Genomic DNA, 23,166 nt, shown 5'->3' with positions numbered 1-23,166 from the left:
TCGGAGATTTAATTAATTCTATTGCATGGTGTAGGACAACTTTTAAGAGTGAGAGTGGATAAAGAATTTTGAAGTAGTTGAATGTTATTTTATGCGCGTTTATGGTGGTGCGTGCTGGTCCGAACTTGCTGAAACAATGTAGTTCTGTCCACTTGGGCTACGGGTGGTATCATGGAATTTTTGTGGTCCATTAAATTATGACATGGAAATTCAAACGTGAGATTCACGGGTCCATAGTCAATGTGGTCTTCAAGACGGACTCTTTACGAATGACAACCAAAAATTTGAAGGTAAATTGTATCAAAAATCATATTGCTAGAAAAATGTAATAAATTGATTGGCATGAGTTTCAAGATGTTTTTTTTAGTATTTTTCCTATGTATTTAGAGGAATAGATTTGTAAGATTCATTTGCATACTAAATTCTTTCCATACAATAATACACCGAAATATCTGGAAATAATTTGAGAAACGTGTTTGATTGGCATGAGTTTCAATTAATTAAAGATATTTTTTGGTATTTTCTTCGTAGAAGATTTATAAAATTCAACTATAAATAATTATTTGAGAAAGAGCAATGTAAATCGAAATATCTCACAATTGTTTGAGAAGTGTGTTGGATTCGCATGAGTTTGATTAAAGATCTTTTTTGTATCTTCCCAATATATAGGGGAAGATTTGTAGGATTTAATTACAAATAATTATTTGCTTGATTGATATGGGTTTGAATCAATTAAAGATCTTTTTTTGGTATCTTCCCTATGCACGTGGAGAGGAAGATTTGTAGTATTCAACTACAATTAAGGGGACATTTGGTTCACTTAGGGGTAACATAATGGAATAAAAAAAAAGGGAAATAAGGAGAAAAGAATGAAATAATTATGAATTCTCTTATCTGTTTGTTTCAGTTCCACAAAAGGAATGATACACATCTTATTCTCTTTTTGGTTGTTTGGTTCAAACGATGTACTAAATAAGAATTGTGCTTTTAACAATAATTTCTATACATACATGTGTCTGTATTAATAAATTAATTACATGTAAATATAAGAATGAAAATCAATTACTTCAACCATTAAAACCAAAAGACGGTGAAACATGAAAAACTGAAATAAAATAAATCAAAGAAAATGCATAAACATTTTATTTAAAAATAATAATTATTTTAAAATAACTAAAAATAAATACTAAATTTGAATAATATGATAAAGGAAAAATATTTGTCAAGATAAAAAAATAAAAACAAATAAGTACAAGGATCAAAAGTGAAATTGGTTTATGACATAAAAAAATATAACTAAAAAATATAAGGATCAAACTAAAAATCAAAAAGTAAAATATAGTCAAAAATATTTTTTGAGGAAAAAATAAAAAAAATACATACATATAAGGATCAAAAGTGAAATTAATCCAAGGATTAAAAAAATAAAAATACATAAATATATGGACCAAATAAAAATTAAAAAATAAAACAGAGACTAAAATAGAATTTTATAAGAATGGTAGATTCAAATTAGTAAGAGATGAGAAAAAGAATGGAAACCCCGGAGGTTGGGGAATGTGATTAGAGAAGTTATGGATAAACCCAAAACTAAAAAATGATAAATGGAATGATTGAATTAATAAAACAAACACCAACAAAAGGAATGAAATATCTTATTTCCGTTATCCTTTCCTGAAACTCCCAAAACTAACTCTGCTAATTGTTTGAGAAGTGCATAAATTCTTTCGATACAATAATACAACGAAATACCTGACAATTGTTTGAGAAGTGTGTTTGATTGACAGAAGTATCAATTAAAGATCTTTTTTGGTATCTTTTCAATATGTGGGAGGAAGATTTGTAGGATTTAATTACAAATAATTATTTGAGAAGACGTGAGTTTCAATTAATTAAAGATTTTTTTTAGTATCTTCCCTATATATTTGGAGGGGACTATTTGTAGGATTCAACTACAACTAATTGTTTGAGAAGTGCTAAAATCTTTCAATGTAATACTACATCGAAATACCTGACAATTGTTTGAGAAATGCATTTAATTTGTAGGAGTTTCAATGAAAGATCTTTTTTTGGTGTTTTTTCAATATATGAGGGGAAATATTTGTAGGATTTAATTACAATTAATTGGTTGGCTGCTGCTGGTCATGAGGGGTCGTTAGGTGTTTCTACCCTTTCGGCTCCCCCTTCTTTTCTCTCGTCTCTTCTGTTAGAGGATAGTATCGGGGTTAGCTTCCCTAGGCTAATCCCAGGCTAGGTTTTTGTTTGTTTGTTTTTTTTCTTTCCTTCTTACCAAAAAAAAAATTACAATTAATTGGTTGAGAAGATTGGCATGAGTTTCAATTAATTAAAGATCTTTTTTGGTGTCCTCTCTATATATTTGGAGGGGAAGATTTGTAGGGTTCAACTACAACTAATTGTTTGAAAAGCGCTTAAATTCTTTCGATGTAATAATACATCGAAATACCTGACAATTGTTTGAGAACTGCGTTTGATTGGCAGGAGTTTTTGGTATCTTCCCAATATAGGGAGGAAGATTTATAGGATTTAATTATAAATAATTATTTGAAAAGTATGTCAATTCTTTCGATGCAATAATACACTGAAATATTTGACAATTGTTTGAGAAGTGTATGAATTCTTTGGGTGCAATAATACATCAAAATACCAATTGAAAATATTAACAAATGTTTGAAAAGCACGTGAATTCTTTCGATGCAATAAATACTGAAATACCAGTTGGAAATGTTGACAATTTTAATTTCCTGGTAGACTATAAATAGTCTTGTCCTCAAGCTTAATCTTTATATCAAAAATTGTTTCCTTTCTTGTAGAGTTATAAAAGAGAGATAGAGAGGAATAGAGGGGGGGAGGGGAAAGAGTGTTGGAAATTTTGTATTAAAATAATAATTTTGGTTTGTTATTTTTTGTCAACTTGAGTCTTAAATATATGACGGATAAATGGAGTTTAAAATAACTTGAAATACATCAATGTATTGTATACCATGTGATCTTTTTAACAGTATATTATAAGCTCAAAACGGACAAGTAACGAATGAGAAATTGATGCTCAAAGTGAACCACTTGAAATGGCTTTGAAGAGGACAAAAGGAAATTAAGTTTCATCATCCCACGTATGAAAGAAATGAGAATTTCCACTAGTTTATAAGTAAAAGGATTTTACAAGCCTTTAACCAATTATTAGAGGAAAGGCTCTCTCGTGTGGGGGAATGTCGAAACACCATCAAATTAGGGGCGTACCCGCACAACGTGGGCAACGTGAATGCCGCACCAAAATGGGAGTCCTTGGGTCTGCCAACTTTTCCTTTGGCCCATTTTTTTTATCCTTAAAATAGTCTGAGTTGAGTTTTGTTCGTAATTTTTTAATTAATTTTAATTCCAACAGTCACATTGTTCCTCAAACTCAGTTCTGTTTGTGAATAGTCGTGTCTGTTCGAGTTTTATCTATACGAAATCAAACTGTTAGTTTTCATGTACTGCAAAAATATAAAATTCCAAATTCTACTCTCTTAAATTATCATGCTCTCTGTTTTCTCGTATTCTTCTTCTTCTTTGTCCGATGATAACGCCTTATACACAGTAAGAGTTCACTTACATAATTTGTTGTATCAAATGAGACGATCGTCAATAGCAATGAAATCTGACTTAAGGAGACTGCTAATACATACCTCATATTTTTGTAATTATGTTCTAATGATTCCAGTTCAAGTGTTTCATACACTTTTACATACTTTTGCTTAATTTCTGTCACTTCAAATTTAGTATTTATGTATTCTATTTTCATTTCGAATGATCAAAGACAACATTTTGAAGACATACATATATATTGTTTTCTATTTTTCCAAAGAACACATACAAATATATTGTTTCGAACGAATTTTTTAATTCTTTTTTTATTGTTGACAAAAATTTGTCTTGGGAATGTTCTAAAAGAATATAATAAAATGCACTCTATCGATTTATTTATATTCATTTTTCTATTTGGTTAAATCAGATTGTTGTTTTTTATTCTTACTTAAGCTGTTTGAAATTTCAGTAACAATGGTTGAAATTGAGAAGTGAGAGGGATCAGTTCTAAGACTAATGAGAACACAATCACTCTAGAGGCTACTAGTCTATTAGTATTTGTGCCAACATCTGTCAGCCACAGTGAATGCCCTGAAAAGTTCATCAGTGTGAATTTCAAAACATGGCAACAAAAATTGTTATTTTATCTAACCATACTTAAATTGGCAAAGTGCTTAAAGGATTATCCTCATGTAATTAGAGAGGATGAGGTAAATGTTGCTACCAACTTTAATGAAATGGAAGCATGAAGATACTCTGACTTTCTTTGTTGTAATTAAATTTGGAACGACCTGAGTGATGAACTTTATAATGTTTATCAAGTCAAGCAAACAACAAAGGAACTGATAGAATCTCTGGACTATAAATATAAATCAGACGATATCGCTGCTAAGAAATTCTTAGTCAGTCAATTTTTGAATTTTAATATGGTCGATTCCAAAAAAGTTGTAAGTAAAGTGCAAGAATTACAACTTATTATCCATGAAATTCATATCGAATGTATGTCAATCTCTAAATTGTTCTAAATGGCAGTAATAATAGAAAAATTGCGGCCTTAATGGAAATATTTCAAAAATTACTTTAAGTATAAGCGAAAGAAAATGACAATTAAGGAACTTATTATCCAAATCTGAATTGAGGAGGACAATAGAGGCATAACGAAGAATGTCTCCAATGTGCCTAGTCAGTCAGTGGCTAGGGCCAATATGACGAAGACTAAAAAAACTCCAAGAAAGGCAATAAGCCAAAATATGGTCCCATGGCATATCCAATAATATAAAATTCAATGCAAAATGCTACAATTGTGATAAGATGGGATACAAGTCATATGACCATAGGCTGCCGAAGAGGGTCAGGCCAAATGAAGCAAACATTATAGAAATCGTAGCACAAGATGTATTTGATATCGATCTGTGTGTTATGGTCTCAATGGTCAACATGGTTGATTCCAACCCAAATGAATGGTGGTTGAAATCAGTGCCACACATAATGTTTATTGTGATAAGAAGTCATTTATTAAACCGACTCCTCAAACTGGAGAGAAGCTCTTTATGGACAATTTTTCTACCTCGAAGATCAAGGGGACCAGAACTGTAATTCTGAAGATGGCTTCTAGGAAGGAAATGAAACTACAGAAGATCTTGTATGTGCCAGACATTCGGAATAACCTAGTTTCAGGAAGCCTCCTTAGTGCACACGATTTTAGGATGGTCTTTGAAGCTGAAAATTTTGTTTTACCTAAAGGGGAATGTATGAGGAAAAGTTATATATCAAATGGGATGTGGAAATTCAATACAATTTCGTGTAATCCAAGTTTAATGAATATTAATAAGAATGGTGTTTTTTCTGCTTATATCATTGAGTCATTTAATTTATGGCATGATAGACTTGGACATGTTAATTATGATGTGTATATTAATTAATTTAGATCATACCCCTTCATTCCAAATTGATTATAAACATAAATATAAAATTTGTGTTGAGTCCAAATTAACAAGGTCTTCCTTTCATTCAATGGAAAGAAAAACAAAACCGTTTGATTTGATATTTAATGATATTTATGACTTAAACTTTATTCAAGTTAGAGGACGTAATAAATATTTTATTTACTTTTATTGACAACAGTACAAGATATTGTTATGTATATTTGCTCAAAAGAAAATACAAAACCCGGGATGAATAAAAAAACAAAATCCTCCGAACTCGAGAGTACAAGAGTTTTATAAAATGTTCTCGGGGTTATAGAAAAATTTATTCTCTATAAACAGGAAGTACAAAACTAACTTAATAAAAAGATTAAAGTGGTTAGAAGAGATCATGATGGCAATATGTTGAACCATTTTACGAGTTCTTCTTCCAACATGGAATTATTCACGAGGTAACACTACCGTACTCTCCTCGGTCTAATGGAGTGGCAGAGTGTAAAAATCGCACCTTAAAGAAAATGATGAACACTACCGTACTCTACTCGGTCTAATAGAAGATAAGCAATGTCAAATAAACAATTTTCATTTTGTTAAGTTACATGTTATAAATTTGGTAACCAATTCAGCTTCAAATAAAAACCAACAACAAAAATGAACCAATAAAATTTCTTCATTTCATAGAGTTGTTAACCAAACACATGAAAATGAAAATGAAATAAATTAAAATAAAATACATCACCTTACAATTCCATTTAACTAGCTTGATACATAATACACTAAAATAATAAATACACAAACCAATAGATTAACAAGAAACTTCTGTTTCGAGCTACAACTTGTGTCGCTTTTCTTTTCTCTTTCAATTCCCATCATATTCTGCATTTGCCTTTCACTTTCTCTCTCCATTTCACATTGGTCCTGTTTGGGAATTAGCTGTTAGCTGTTAGTTGATTACGTTAGCTGTTAGCTGATTACATTAGCTGATTTGACTAGCTGATTTGACTAGCTGTTTGTGTAGACCTGTTTGGTAAAAATTAGCTGATTGATAATAGCGGTTTGTGCAAAAAGACGAATAAGGGCATTAATTTTGGCGCAGGAGAAGAGGGAGTCTATCTATTAGGGTTAAAGAAGTCCATTAATTTTAATATTGCAAAACGCTAATTGAAAAAGCTCCTTTTAAGAGCTTTTTCTAAATTGGCGTTTTCATCCCAAAACTCTCTCCCAAACATCTCTCCACCAAACACTCCAATTAGCGGTTTCAGTGGTCAAACCTCTAAAGTTGGTCAAAACCACTCTTTTTATCCCAAAACGTTGTTTACCAAAACAGGGCCTTTATCTTTCTATTTCATGTTGCCTCTCGTTGCTTTCAATGTTGCACATTCTCTTTCAATTCTATTAAGCTTTCTCGAAAGTATAAGGATAAAAAACTTTGTTATTTCATTATTGGTGGGTCAAGCCACTCAAAGAAATTGCAGGAATTTGATTTCTTTAAATGGAAAGCACAAAACTTAATAATCTCACTCAGAGGAAAAACAATAGACAAGAGAGAAGTGAAAGGGCGAAAAAAAAACATAGAGGAAAATAACTAATTAACTTACACATTATTCTACGAAGTTATAAGAAGTGCTTGCAAGCCATAATGACAAATCCAGTCTCTTGAATTATACGACAACGTCATCTTTAGTGTCCTTTGAGTTCAAACAATTGCAAGTATTGCAAGATTGGGGTTTTCAAGATTACATTAAACTAATTATGGGGGATTTATAGCTTTATTGATTTGAGGATTCATGTTTGAATATGTGAAGGGAGAGTTGAGATCTAAATAATAGATTTTTAGAATTGATGTTGATCATTTGGGAGGGAAAAGATTAAAGAGTAGTATTATTTTTTTATGTTAGTTGAATGTATGACGAGTCATACTTTTAATTAAAAATGGCGTGTTGCTCGGTCACTTACCGGTAAAGGTACAAAATTGTAGATTTATCTTCACCTGATGTATATTTTTGGACCAAAAAAAATAAATAAAGAACGAAGTCTAGGTGCTAGAATGTGACTATACCATTGATGCAACGTACCCAATTTAGTTGCATGAAGCCCAAATAACGTTTAAGGTGAAAGCCCAAATGCAAAAGAAGAGGGTATGACATATCCTACTCGGACCATTTTATCCGTTATAGATTTCCATTCAACTTCTCTGATGACCGACGGACGGGTGTTGTGTCGATAAGTGGCAACACCATTAACCGCTTCCTCTCTTCTTCAACCTTCCATACCCAAATGGCTACTCTTCACTGAACCGCCCATTCTTACCACCAATTAACTAATACTTCTCGCCGGATTACCAATGACTTCTTTATTTAAACCACCACCGTGCCTCAACCTGCACGCCTACTCCAACCCTATCTTTCTTCATTCCTCTTCTCCTATTTTCTGTTTCCCTTTTTGTCGAACGACTTTTCTTAGTTCGCGTCTTCATGCCCTAAAGACTGGATCCGATGGTTCGGACTTAATTAGGAAGCCGGTTGTCTCCACAGGGAAGGAGTTGGATGTGATTTCTGAAGATGAGGAGGAGGAGGAGGAGGAGGAACATCATGGGAAGAGAATTTACAAAGATAAGGAAGACGAAGAATGGGTCGATTGGGAGGACCAGATTTTGGAAGACACTGTTCCGCTAGTTGGCTTTGTTAGAATGATTCTTCACTCTGGCAAGTAAGTATGATTCAGCTGTTATACGAGTTCTATAATGAATTTTTACTTTGATTCAGCAGCTTCTTCAATTCTTACTGTGGAATTATATGGAATGTTCAGCACAGTGCAGTGTTACACTGGTTTATGTTTTTATTAGCATGTTTACAGATTGCTGTTAATTGGTGTTGTCGCTTCAAAATCAATCTTTATATATGCTGAATTTTCCTAGCCCGTGGATGTTTAGTATATTTGATAGCATTTCAATCCCAAATAGCTATAGAATGACATCTCTCTACACTATTTGTTGCTCAACCTTTGGGTTTGATGTTATAGTTTCTGAAATTGATGGAGTTCTGATAGATACAGAACACAAGGCAAGAAGCTGCTTCTTATTTATCTTTATTTCCTTGGTTTACTTTACACCTTTGCTCATCAACTTCAAATATATAACTTAGCTGTTCTTGCGGCATTATAATTTGTTTTACTTTGGTAAAACATGGTGAAGGAAATGTAGGCTACATGTTCAAGCTTTTTCTGTTCAACATTAAACTAGTTATGATTTATGCGGAAATGAATAACTATGTTGCACGGAATCAGAATCAGAAACTGAAACAGGAAGCATTATTTCTAAAACATAGTCAGTAAATGTAAATGAAACCGGATAGGTACGAACTGCGAAACGCGAAGAGAAGTTTTTGTGCAACATAGATGAGTAATGATAGGTTTTAACATCTACATGTCTGCACTGCGCTTTTTTTCTTTCGTGGAATAATCAAGTGATGAAGTGGTTTTGCAAGTCTATCTCTTGTTATTTTGTTATCCATATATTGGTTCTTGTTGCAGATATGAAAATGGGGATAGACTAAGTCCAGAGCATGAGGTAACCATTTTAGAGAGGCTGCTTCCATATCATCCGGAGTTCAAAAAGAAAATCGGATGCGGAGTTGATTATATTACTGTAAGCTCTCTTCTCCTATTGCTTGATCGGACATTAGATATATTGGACAATGAATAGCAATAAAAACATAGCTATGACATCTTTTTGGTGCTACCAATTGATTAATTAGTAATTGTAACAACATTAGAAGATAAAAACTTGCATACACATTGAAGTGCTTGAATCAAGTTCGCTGTGTTGCATGGTTTATTATGTTATATTAACTCTTGATGAGGCCTTTTGGCATTGGAGGGAGCATAATATGCATGTGCATCAGCATATTTAAGTCCTAGGTCAGATTCAAAGTGCCAGTGTCAAACTTGTAGTCTTCCAACCTACAGAAGCAGCTTTTAGTGACGTCTCTCATAGAAAAACAATAATGAGTTTTATGCTTTTTTTTTTTTCTAATATGTTTTTGGAACAAGTAGACCCCCCTCCCCCTTCACCAACAGCTAGAATTTTTTCTGTCTAGCTAGGAGCGGGAAATTAGAAGTCTCTCACAGAAACATAATGGGTTTTCTGCTTCTTTTTCAAATATGTTTTGGGAACAAGTAGACCCCTTATGGTCAAAGTTCAAAAACTGCACAGGGCGCATAAGAATGCTACTACATGTCCCTGACTAATCTGCATCCTATGGTGACAGTAAATTGCTGCTGTGTTATCAAGTCTCAAAGGCGGTACCCAATTTGGTCGTGAATATATAAGTTTATTTTTCTCTATGCATCAACTTTGCCAAGATTTAGCAATGACAATCTCTAGCTTAATTGTGAATTGTTCTGACATCATTTTTTTCCTTTCATATCTGATGTTTAGATGAACTCACTGTATTGTTTGTCTACTTATAGGTTGGAAATCATCCTGATTTTGAAACCTCAAGATGTATGTTTATAGTTCGAAAAGATGGACAATTGATAGACTTTTCTTATTGGAAATGCATTAAAGGCCTAATCAGGAAGAACTATCCATTATATGCAGACAGCTTTATCCTTCGACATTTTCGCCGACGTAGACGAAGTTGATAAAGGTAGTACACTGAACTAGTTGACGACATTTATATAATCATATCCTCAAAAATTTTGCGAATCATGTCATTTGGACATCCTATTATCCTGAACTATGTTTGTCCTGAAAAGATGAGAATTGACCGTCGTCGTCATCTGAGTGTTTAAAGTAGTATGACACTCGTGATAGAAGTTGAAAATTTGCAGGTAGGTATTTCTGCAAAACTGAGTCTAGATGTTCCTTCAATGCATCAAGTATCTGATTTGGGATTAGTTCGAGTTAGATTGGGACATAATAGAGTCCGACGCCCTCTGTTCTATATAACACTGCTGCTTTCACTAGCAGAATCAATTTGTAATATGTGATATTGATTGAATCTCTCTCCATAAATGGGTTTTGTGATGAAACTCAATTGGGCAACACTTGATTGAATACGTAAAATCAGCAAAGCAACAAATTAATATGAGCTGTCGGAGTGAAGTGCCAAAAGCAATGTGTCATGATTAGGGCTGTAAACGAGCCGAGCCAAGCTTTGGCCTGCTCGAGCTCGGCTCGACAGTTTCTTATCGAGCTCGAGCCGAGCTTCGAGCTCGGTTCGAGCTCAATTTTTTGTTCGAGCTCGGCTCGTTTAGCAGCTCGATTGTTCACGAGCCGAGCTCGAGAGCTTGCTCACGAACAACTCGTTTTAATCGTTTGTGGGCAGCTATTTGTTGTGCTCGCGAGCTTTGTTCGCGAGCAGTTCGTTTGTTTTGCTCACGAACGAGCTCGCTTATGGTGTTCACAGACAAAATAATATCAAATTCGGTACATCAAATAATATTAATTGTAAACACATAAAACATCCTTAAGTCATTACAAAATAAATACTTAAAAGTGACTAAATTAGCAAACTATGATTTAAAACAATAAATAGATGAAAAAGTCTTAGGCTTCGTGAATCCTCTCTCTTTCCATCCCATTTTTCTTCTAGATCTCGTCCGTTGCAACTTGCAAGATCAAATTTCATATTCAATCATGTGAACTTCTTGGTCGTCCTCCAAATTCTACATATTACAAAAAAAAAAAAAATTCAATATTATAACTTATACAAACGAAAAAACAAACTAAAAATTTTAATAAAAACATACTTTCTTTTTCTTCAAACAATGTGAGGCTCTAACCCAATCACTACTACACATCAACATCTCCACTGTGTTGGCGTCCAAAAATGCACGATGACTTGAAATAACTCTACCTCCGGCACTAAAAGCCAATTCAGATGCCACAGTTGTGATTGGAATTGATAAAATATCACAAGCCATTATTGACAAAATAGGAAACTTCAAACTGTGATCTTTCTACCAACTCAAAGCATCAAATGGAGGGTATATCTCATCGTTGTGAACATGGTTTCTTTCCTCTAAATAGAGATCTAACTCTGACTTTTTAGTTGGAAGAGTTTCAACATCTCTCATATGGCTATCAAATTGTGCCATACCTCTAGATTTACCTTTCCCAAGTCTTAAATTGGAAGATTGTGATTGACTTTCATTTTGGGATTGGTTCTCTATAATTTTTGTTTTATAAGATGAGATGTATTCTTCAAAAAGACTATGCAAGTTCTTAATCACCTCATTCACGTGCTTCATTGCTCAACACTAGAGTATACCTTACCAAAATCAAATTCAATGAATCTAATTTTGTTTCTAGGGTCCATGATGGCTGCAAGTGAGATTAACAAATTGCAATTACCCCAGTACTTATCAAACTTAATTTTCATCCTCAAAGTCATTCTTACCATACAACTATTTTCACTCAAAGTAGCATCATCCAATACCTTTTTTATATGGTATACTTCACGAAGAAATAAATTAGAGGTGGGGTAATCAGTCCTTGAGATTACATTAGTTATCACTTCAAACTCCTCAAGAAAATCACACACATATCTAGCCTTTTCCCATTCATTTTCAGAAGGCAAAGTATGATAAGCTACATCTCTTTGAGCATAACGAGAAAACACATCCTTATAGCCTAATGCAACAACTACCATGGCATATGTAGCATTCCACCTTGTACTAACATCAAGAATAAGCTTTCTCTTAGGCATTTTCAATTGACTAACAATCCCACTAAACAGTTGAAGACGAGAAATAGAAGTACCAATATGTTTCACACTTGCACGCACATTCCTAATTGTTTCTCCAATTTCTGTCATACCATCTTGTACAAGAATATTCAATATATGTGCACAACACCTCACATGAAAAAACTTTCCATCAAAAGAAAGACTAGCAGCATATTTCAAAGTTTCTTTCAACTCTTTCACACAAGCATCATTATTGCTAGCATTATCCACTGTAATGTCCATATCTTTTTTTCAATGCCCCAAGCAACCAAACATTTATGCAGTATGTCAGAAAGCACAATACTCGTACGTGGTGAAGGAACATTAATCAAATTCAAAATACGTTACTGCAATCTCAAAGTAGAATCCACAAAATGACAAGTGACAACCATATATCCAATATTCTGACCAGATGTCCATAAATATGTCAATATACAACCCTTCAAATGCCGAATGATAATTTAAGGCCCATCATCGCATTAAAAAGAATGTGATTCTACTTTGAGGGATGATTGTTTTAGTACTTATGAGTTACACAAAAAGAAAATTAGGAATCTTTTTGAGTAGTGCCAATAGAGTTAGCATAACTACAGATTTATGGACATCTGGTCAAAATATTGGATATATGGTTGTCACTTGTCATTTTGTGGATTCTACTTTGAGATTGCAGAAGCGTATTTTGAATTTTATTAATGTTCCTTCACCACGTACGGGTATTGTGCTTTCTGACATTCTGCGTAAATGTTTGGTTGCTTGGGGCATTGAAAAAAAAATATGGACAATTACAATGGATAATGCTAGCAATAATGATGCTTGTGTGAAAGAGTTGAAAGAAACTTTGAAATATGTTGCTAGTCTTCCTCTTGATGGAAAGTTTTTTCATGTGAGGTGTTGTGCACGTATATTGAATATTCTTGTGCAAGATAGTATGACAGAAATTGGAGAAACAATTAGAAATGTGCGTGCAAGTGTGAAACATATTGGTACTTCTATTTCTCGTCTTCAACTGTTTGGTGGGATTGTTAGTCAATTGAAAATGCCTAAGAGAAAGCTTATTCTTGATGTTAGTACAAGGTGGAATGCTACATATGCCATGGTAGTTGTTGCATTAGGCTATAAGGATGTGTTTTCTCGTTATGCTCAAAGAGATGTAGCTTATCATACTTTGCCTTATGAAAATGATTGGGAAAAGGCTAGATATGTGTGTGATTTTCTTGAGGAGTTTGAAGTGGTAACTAATGTAATCTCAGGGACTGATTACCCCACCTCTAATTTATTTCTTCGTGAAGTATACCATATAAAAAAGGTATTGGATGATGCTACTTTGAGTGAAAATAGTTGTATGGTAGGAATAACTTTGAGGATGAAAATTAAGTTTGATAAGTATTGGGGTAATTTGTTAATCTCACTTGCAGCCATAATGGACCCTATAAACAAAATTAGATTCATTGAATTTGCTTTTGGTAAGGTATATTCTAGTGTTGAGCAATGAAGCACATGAATGAGGTGATTGAGAACTTGCATAGTCTTTTTGAAGAATACATCTCATCTTATAAAGCAAAAATTATGGAGAACCAATTCCAAAATGAAAGTCAATCACAATCTTCCAATTTAAGACTTGGGAAAGGTAGATCTAGAGGTATGACACAATTTGATAGTCATATGAGAGATGTTGAAACTCTTCCAACTGAAAAGTCAGAGTTAGATCTCTATTTAGAGGAAAGAAACCATGTTCACAACGATGAGATATACCCTCCATTTGATGCTTTGAGTTGATGGAAAAGATCACAGTTTGAAGTTTCCTATTTTGTCAATAATGGCTTTATCAATTCCAATCACAACTGTGGCATCTGAATCGGCTTTTAGTGCCGGAGGTAGAGTTATTTCAAGTCATTGGGCGCCGACACAGTGGAGATGTTGATGTGTAGTTGGGTTAGAGCCTCACATGGTTTGAAGAAAAAGAAGGTATGTTTTTATTAAATTTTTTTGTTTGTATAAGTTATAATATTGATTTTTTTTGTAATATGTAGAATTTGGAGGACGACCAAGAAGTTCACATGATTGAATATGAAATTTGATCTTGCAATGGACGAGATTTAGAAGAAAAATAGGATGGAAAGAGAGAGGATTCACGAAGCCTAAGATTTTTTCATCTATTTATTGTTTTAAATCATAGTTTGCTAATTTAGTCACTTTTAAGTATTTATTTTGTAATGTTTTTTGTGTTTACAATTAATATTATTTTGTTCGTGAACACCATAAACGAGCTCGTTCGTGAGCAAAACAAACGAGCTGCTCGCGAGCACAACAGATGAGCTGCTCACGAACAATTAAAACGAGTTGTTCGTGAGCGAGCTCGGCTCGTGCACAATCGAGTTGAGCTCGAAGCTCGGTTCAAGTTCGATAAGAAACTGCCGAGCAGGCCAAAGCTCGGCTCGGCTCGTTTATAGCCCTAACTATGTCTATCTGATCATTATTTTTGGGCATGGGTCTACTGCTCTTTTTATTTCATTCTTTTTAATGAGATGATGGGCCTTAAATTATCATTTTTATTAAATTTAAATTATCATTTTTAATATATGTAAATATAATTTGTATTGTTCATGAACTTGTTCACGAGCCTCTAATCGAGTTTGCTTTCAAGCCGAGCTTTGGTCTGTTCAAGCTCGTCTCGTTTACAAACCGAGCCGAGCTTTTACCGAGCCGTTCATGAGCGGCTCTGTTCGTTTACAAACCTAGTCATGATGATCCCCAGTTTTAGTGGGTTTAGCCTCTAATCTTTCTATTTCAACACATTAAATCCTTAATCATTTATATTTTGTCACATTAGACTCATGTTAGTTAAATTAATTAGTTTGTAACATCTAATTCAATTAAAAGAACGTTATTGATTTCATGTCTATTGTATTTTTTACAGTTAAGAGAAAGTTAAAAATGTAAATTTTAAATATATATGAAATGGATTGTGTTTTATTAATTGAGTTTGACATTCAAACGTGACTTTTTTTTGGTCATTAAGACTTAATGTGACTATAAAAATTGAGATTTAATGCCTTGTAATGAAAGGTCACATGCCTAATCCATGAAATGTGAATAATTAAACAACTCTGGATGCTTTTTGACAAAGAAAAATGTTAATCTATCAATTAAAGTTTCAAGATCCACCTAATAGGATTCTATATAATCAAGACTGAATCGTAAAATGAAAGTGATTACTAGTAGCATCAAGCCAAGTAATAATCAAGTTGATGAAGTTAGAAATAATAATAATTAATGAGACCTGATGGTGGATATATGAAGACTTGTAAAAGAAAGGAGTCAACAGAAATAGAATCAACTCTTATAATAATAGTCCCAAGAGATCCACATCAGATATCACGGGTAAATTGCACTCATGTTCAATTTTAACATTATTTAATATGGTGACCACTTAACCCAAAACGACCGTAGATTTTTAAAATAAAAAATTCAAAGAGATAATGATATTTTAAGAAATTTTAATTTTGAAAATTTTAGTTTTGATGTCATTTAGGTGGTGTTTGGTTAGAAGAGATGGTGGATTTTTAAGAAAGATCTAAAAAAGTGATTTTTGAAAATGAAAAATGTAGTTTCATAGTAAATGTGTTTTAAACAACTTTAATTCTTGAATCTTTTCATTTTAAGGTCACTGACCGTCATTTTGAGGAGTTAGTTAAAGTTAAGTGACCACCGATATTAAAAAATATAAAATTCAGTGATCATTAAAAATTAAAGTTCATTGATTGGACACAATGTTAAAATGGACAGGGTGTAATTTACCCCAGATATCACATGAAAGTAGGAAATATTGAAGTAATAAAATGGGTAGTTATGATATGACATTTGTTTTTAGGCACATTAGGGTGGTTTTAGCTGTAATGGTAACTAAGAAATTCTTGCAACACTCCATTTGGATTTGATTTTCTCAATATAGTTCATACGCTGCAAAATATGTAAATTATCTTATGCGCTTTTCTTAGCATTGTGTGGGAAATATTCTTCCTAATTCCATTTTTTTAAACAAATATATATTATCTGGTATATATGTAATTATAAAATGAAAGATAAATGAGTAGCTTGGGAGAATCATTAATTCAACTGAGACAGTGGGAAGTGAACAGAACAGGTGTCAACTGTAGCCCAAATATTGAGGTGTCTAAGATGTTACTACTATCCTTTAGATGATGCAAAGACCCAATTTTCTTTTGTGGGTTTTGTGTGTTGTTTTTTGGAAACTTGTTACACTTTTCTCCGACCCACAACTGTGCTCATATTCTTTTTTAGTGCTTCACTCCTTATCTTATTCTGGTTTTATACCAATTAAGCCTAAAAAATATTCCTTCACTTACATCATTTAATTTATATCAAATTTTAGATATCTATTCGGTTTTTCAAATTGACAATATTTAATAAATTTATCAAAATACAATCAATTTTAATATCTAAAATTTAATAAATTTGAGCTAATTTGTTAAATGTGATCATCTACAAAACTGAGTTCATATTTAAATTTCGATTTTGACTAAATTAGAATTAATCTTGTTTACACTTTATATGGTCTGAAAGGATGAACAGATGCAAGAATATCCATCCATAGTCTAATATCAAGCTGGGAAATTTTTCATGCAAAAAAAAAAAAGTTCATTTAATAACTGAGCATTGATTTTTGTCATAACAAAATCACTGTTATAAATTTCTGTCCAAGTTTATATCGGAAAACTAACGTGATATAATTTGATCATGAGAACCACCCAAAAAAAATTAATTTGTTGTTATTTATGGACTTGTAATTGAATATTTTTATTGTTGATGTGACACTAAAAATCTGACATGGTATGGTCTTAATTCTATAATCAAAGTAATGGAAAATTATTTTTCAATATAACTTTGGCTGGAAAATTTATACCATTAATTTTAGTAAGACAAAATATAATTTTTAGTTGTTTTATAGTATAAATTGAATTTAGTAGTTTTTTCTTGGCAAAAAGCATCCTGACCCTGATCTTTCATTGTTTGGTGCATTAAGCCCTCGATCTTTCATTTAGATACATTAAGCCCCTGATCTTTCATTGTTTGGTGCATTAAGTCCTCGATCTTTCATTTAGACACATTGAGCCATTGATCTTTCATATATAGGTGTATTAGGTTCTTTTGTAAATCAATTCATATATGGATGTATTAAGGGTCTGTTTGGTTCAACTGTTAGCTAATAGATGTTGCTGCTGATGTTAGCTGTTTGCGGTTGTAGTAAGCTGTTTGTTATTAGTTGTTTAATTATTAGCGTTTTACTCCAAACCGCAAGAAACATAGCGTTTGGTTAGGTATATATAACCGCAACGTTTAGTATTTTCTCTGGACACTGCAGTATTTTGGAGCTCTTCACGAAAAGCTCTTTTTTAGAGCTTTTCATGGATAGTTGTTTGTAGTTACTTGTTATTGACAAAATTATCCTTCTTATTTCCACAAAATGTGTCTCCTTTTTTACATTATTTTTATTTCTAGAACAAAATTATCGAAAAACAAAGTTTTGTTGCATTCAATAAATTTTTAATTTTTTATATAATTTATTTTTATTAATTTGTATAATATATTTTTTATTTTATAATTTATTTGTAGATGAATTTAAAACATGTCCATATTAGAAATAAATATATACTAATAGTAACAGTTCAGTATAATTTTACCAAACACTAATAATTAAACAATTAATAACAAACAACCAACAGCAACAACAAACAGTTTACTACAACAGCTAATATCAACAGCAACATCTACTAGCTAACAATTGAACCAAACAGGCCCTTAATACATCCATATATGAATTGATTTACAAAATGACCTAATATACCCATATATGAAAGATCAAAGGCTCAATGTGTCTAAATGAAAGATCGAAGGCTTAATGCACCAAACAATGAAAGATCGGAAACTCAATGTGTCTAAATGAAAGATCGAGGACTTAATGCACCAAACAATAAAAGATGAGAAGCCTCAGAATGCTTTTAACCTTTTTTTTTCTTTTTTTATAACCCATTGAAGATAATAGTTAACATTAAATAACTATATATATGGCACAAACCGAAACTCTTGGGCTAGACCACAAGATCAAATTGAATTTAGAAAAAGAAAAACAATAAAACTTTAAGGTATAGTTTGACACATTGTTTAGAAATCACTTTGAAAGTGATATTTATAAAAAAGTTTTGAAAATCGAAACTCAGCAATAATAATAAGGTTTCTTTAACAAAAACTATTTTATGTAGAATTTTAAAATAAATTCTTATTTAGGTTAATGTGTAAAAATACCTCTAACGTTTTGTGTCAGGAGCAAGTTTACCCCTAACGTCTAAAATTGTGCAATTTTATCCTTAACGTTGGAAGTCAGGAGCAATTTTACCCCTAACGTTGATAAATTGGATCAAATTGAGAAATAATTCATCAAACTGTCTTCTCGGTCACGAATCTTGTCATTTACCCTTCACACGTGCTTCATTTTATCAGTAATAAATCACAAACATATGTTGGGATGTGAAAAAAAAATAAAAAAAAACATATGCTGTCTTTTGTACGAATTGGATAAAAAAAATTCAAAAAATTCACCGAATTTATAAATATTAATATCCAATTCTATTATTAAATTATAAAAACATGAAATCTTTTTTTTTTAGAACAAATTGATATGCAATTGGTGCAAAATAAGGAACAAAAATATATGTGTTTTATAATAGTGTCTGAAATTGATCCAAATTATCAACGTTAGGGGTAAAATTGCTCTTGGCTACTAACGTTAGGGGTAAAATTGCACCATTTTCGACGTTAGGGGTAAAATTGCTCCTGACCCAAAACGTTAGGGGTATTTTTGCACCTTAACCCTATAAATAATAAACAAAAAAATATTTCATTAATGATTATACGGTTCATATTATTACGGTCATTAAGTACCTTTATTTATGTAAAATAAAAAATGTTTCACAATTTCTTTAGATTAACTTTCAGCCTATATTCAAAAAGTCAATTGGACCACTTTTATATCTAAAATATCAATTGTTTGAGCCTTTTAAAGACTAAAGGATAAATAATTTATTAATTCCTTCATTTTTACCTAACACATTATTTAGTCATTATATTTTGAAAAACACAGTATAAGGTCCCTATCTTTTGTCAATGTTAACTCATTGGTCCTTCTGTCTAGTTCTTTTAGATTTTTAACCGAACATATCTTAGCTTTCAGGATAGTCATAGTAGATACAAAATTATCATGTTACTCTGTTATTTTCTGTCTGTATGTTTATGTCAAATATAACGGTTAAAAATCTAAAAAAATAGACAGAAGGACCAAAATGTTAATATTAACAAAGGATAGAGATCTTATAATTTGTTTTTCAAAATATGGGAACTAAACAGTGTGTTAAGTAAAAATGAAAGCAATAATAAATTATTTACCCAAGACTAAATGACATTAATATAATGAATAAAAAATTAAACTATATAGACCTAGAATTTTTTTGGACCCCTCCAGCCCTAGACCGCATTCCTGGCCTAGGCTCAGGGTCGGTCCTATTGTCGAACATGTTGAAGTTAAACATCGATGCAACAACCTTCAATGAAGTGGACTGTTTTGGTTTTGGAGTGATGATTAGGAACTTGTCTGGGGAGTTTGTATATACTAAAAAGGGCTTGGTCCCTCTATCCTCGATTCCCTCGTACCAAAAGCACTTAGCTGTCAAGAAACGTTGAGCTAGTTGAAAACATCTGGCCTCACTAATCTCAATTTATTTTAGAAAGTGTTTATTTATTTAAATTTTATTTTTCAATAATTATAAAACTATGTTACCATTATTAATTAATTTATTTATTTTCATAACACTTTTGAACTCATTTTTATTATATCTTTTCCATTAAAAAAATTAGTTTCTTATTTTTGAGACTCAAACAACTTAATTTCTAAATTAAATTTTAAAATTTTAAGACTAAAAAAAAAAATGTAAAAATATTATAATTTTTTTTAGAAACTAGTATTGAACTAATAAAAAAAATTAAACATATTCCATTACGTGTTTGGCTTGTCCAAAATTCAAATATTCAATATTTTAGACCTATTGGGTACTACATAAACCCAAATTTATAAATTTTATTTTTTGCTTGTTAGGCCTTTTTCTAAATCCAAATTTTTAATTTTTTTGGCCTCTTAGGCCTCCATAAATCCAAATTTCTAAATTTTTTGGCCTCTTAGGTCTATTTAAAATTGGTTATTGGCCATTCAAATTATAACACGCATATATACAAAAAAAAAATAATTAAGCAAATTCGAATTAGCAAAAAAAAAAAAAAATTCTCAAATGCAAATGTAAAATCGGCCCAATTGACTAATCTTGTATTCGCCACCGAGGACGTCTGTGTCCCCACTTTTATCTGCATAGGCTTGATCCTTAACAAAATATCCATTTTCTTTTCTTGTAATAAAGAAACAATAGTTTTGTATTTTTTAAAACAGCAATTTAGATCACTACAACTAAATAATAGATAAATTTTATAATTATTGAATTCAATGAATGAAATATCGATCACGTTTATTTCTGCAAATTTTTATGGGTAATTAATTTATTAGTCCTTATATTTTGACAAAACACATTATTTAGTCCCTATATTTTTAAAAATACATGGTAAGGTCCCTAACCTTTTTCTCAGTGAACTGTTTAGTCATTCCGTCTGTTTGTTGGATTTTTTACCATTTATGATTTTGAAAATGACTAAATTACCCTTTACTATTTACCTTCAAACTTCAGAAGAGGAAATCCAATTTAGAAAAAGAAGCTATTTGTATGGAGAACAAGAAAAAGAACAGACCCAATGCTTACAAATTTGAACGATTAAGAAGAAAATCAAGAAGAAGAACGCTCAAAGTTGATTTCAGATGCATGAGAGTTTATAGGAAAGGAAAATAAAGGAAAAGAAGAATGCAAATCCATTAGAGTCTAATGATAGGGACTAAACAGTTCACCGAAAAAAAACGTTAGGGACTAAACAGTTCACCGAAAAAATTGTTAGGGACTTTACTATGTATTTTTGGAAATATAGGGACTAAACAATGTGTTTTGCTAAAATATAAGGACTAATAAATTAATTATCCAATTTTTTACTGTAGTTTATTTGTGATAATTTTTTGAGAAAGATGAATATCTGTAGGAGTCTTTTTCAGTAGAACATGCCAATGCCACGCGTCTCTCTCCGCTTGCTTTGCTTCCAATCTCAGACTGACACTCCCAATTATTGACCAACATGTGTTTCCCTATTTTGGCAAGCCAATCTCACCTTGAACGTGTCCCTTTTTCCGACCTTCTTCATACTACCACATACATTCCCTGTTTGGCAAAGAGCGTTTTGGGATAAAAAGAGCGTTTTTGACCAACTTTAGCGGTTTGACCACTAAAACCGCTGATTGAAGTGTTTGGTGAAGAGAGGTTTGGAAGAACGTTTTGGGATAAAAACGCTAATTTTGAAAAAGCTCATTTTAGGAGCTTTTTCAATTAGCGTTTTGGGATATTAAAATTAATGGACTTTTTTGACCCCAATAAATAGACTCCCTCTTTTCCTGCGTCAAAATTAATGCCCTTATTCGTCTTTTTGCACAAACCGCTATTATCAATCAGCTAATTTTTACCAAACATGTCTACACAAACAGCTATTCAAATCAGCTAGTCAAATCAGCTAATGTAATCAGCTAACTGCTAACAGCTAATGTAATCAGCTAACAGCTAACAGCTAACAGCTAATTCCCAAACAGGGCCATTAATATTTTCGTATAATTATAAATTTTGTCTTATAATTATTCGGTTTGGGAGAATACATTTAGCCTCTACATATAGTATACCAATTGCGTTTACATGGACCCTGATGATCATGTAAATTTGATCATTCACTGTTAGATCTATACGGATTAAAATTCTAAGGTGAAAATTAAAAACATCCTAAGACTTATATTTAATCCGCATAGATCTAACGGTGAATGACTAAATTTGCATGGTTATCAGGGTCCATGTGAACGCAACTGTATAATATACTACCACACAAAATTAATCTATAAAGTCCACAGGGCAGGCTCTAGGGGGAGGCCACCTAGGCCGTCGCCTAGGGCCTCCGACTTACGGGGGTCTCCGATCGGATTTTTTTAAAATTTGATAATTATTAAAGATTTATGGTTAAAAGGTATATAGATTTAGATATATAACAAAAAATAATGCTAGGTTGAATGGTAGACATAGTGGATGTGTTTATAAGAATGAGAGTTTGATTCCCCAAATTATCATTTTTTTTTCATATTTTTTCATATTTTTTCTTTCTTTCTTTGACAACACGAATGTATAAATTATTATTTTGTTATTGTAGTTATTTTTAAATTTTTTTATTTTTTTATAAATTACAAGATGAAATTCACTTATGAATTACAATTTGTAATTTGGTTCAAATGACAAGATTCATTGGATCAATCGATGTCCAAATAGTGATTTAAGTCTGTAATTCATAATAAATACACGACTCAACCAATTTTTAATCTCGAAGATAAATTTTTCTCTTTCTTTCCATAGAATCTTGCGATTAGGTTTGAGTTTAGCTGTCCAATATTAATTTCCAAAAATTAATACTTTGTCTGCTTGCTTCTCGCATGACTGGTGAGAAGAAACTTGATTTTAAATATATAAAAGAAAACTCGATTTTACATCTACAAAAGCAAATAAATTTTTAGTTTTATGTTATTATTATATGACTTGAATTGTAGTTAATAATATATTGGTTTTACTATTTAATATTTATTATTTCTAAAATAGTAAATCTATATTTATTATTTCTAAAATAGTAATAGATTTAGATATGAAAAAAAAGTGCACAATGCACCTGAGGCCTCTAAA

At 31.8% G+C, this 23,166-nt stretch overlaps 1 protein-coding gene across 3 annotated transcripts; it reads left to right on the top strand.

Moving 5' to 3' along the window:
• The first annotated feature begins 7,674 nt into the window (after nucleotides 1–7,674).
• On the top strand, nucleotides 7,675–15,061 carry LOC136235542 (protein DCL homolog, chloroplastic). 3 transcript variants are annotated; one of them, XM_066025275.1, is made up of 4 exons: nucleotides 7,675–8,219; nucleotides 9,042–9,156; nucleotides 9,981–10,159; nucleotides 14,272–15,061. In XM_066025275.1, the coding sequence occupies exons 1-3, from the start codon at nucleotides 7,855–7,857 to the stop codon at nucleotides 10,152–10,154; spliced, it is 654 nt and encodes a 217-aa protein (XP_065881347.1). In that variant the 5' UTR covers nucleotides 7,675–7,854; the 3' UTR covers nucleotides 10,155–10,159; nucleotides 14,272–15,061. The 3 variants fall into 3 exon arrangements, with proteins under 3 accessions (XP_065881347.1, XP_065881346.1, XP_065881345.1); XM_066025274.1 differs by lacking the exon at nucleotides 14,272–15,061 and adding an exon at nucleotides 10,344–10,603; XM_066025273.1 differs by lacking the exon at nucleotides 14,272–15,061 and having other exon boundaries at nucleotides 7,676–8,219; nucleotides 9,981–10,603.
• The last annotated feature ends 8,105 nt before the right edge of the window (nucleotides 15,062–23,166 follow it).

The sequence above is a fragment of the Euphorbia lathyris genome, chromosome 7 (genome assembly GCF_963576675.1).
Source record: "Euphorbia lathyris chromosome 7, ddEupLath1.1, whole genome shotgun sequence".
NCBI classification, from domain to species: Eukaryota; Viridiplantae; Streptophyta; class Magnoliopsida; order Malpighiales; family Euphorbiaceae; genus Euphorbia; species Euphorbia lathyris.
This window is presented reverse-complemented; position numbering and strand designations above follow the sequence as displayed.

Excerpts from the sequence above, each read along its gene's own strand:
- LOC136235542 (XM_066025275.1), top strand. The coding sequence starts at position 7,855 with ATGACTTCTTTATTTAAACCACCACCGTGCCTCAACCTGCACGCCTAC. Across the intron at positions 8,220-9,041 it reads ATGATTCTTCACTCTGGCAA|ATATGAAAATGGGGATAGAC; the intron begins GTAAGTATGATT and ends TTCTTGTTGCAG. Across the intron at positions 9,157-9,980 it reads GCGGAGTTGATTATATTACT|GTTGGAAATCATCCTGATTT; the intron begins GTAAGCTCTCTT and ends GTCTACTTATAG.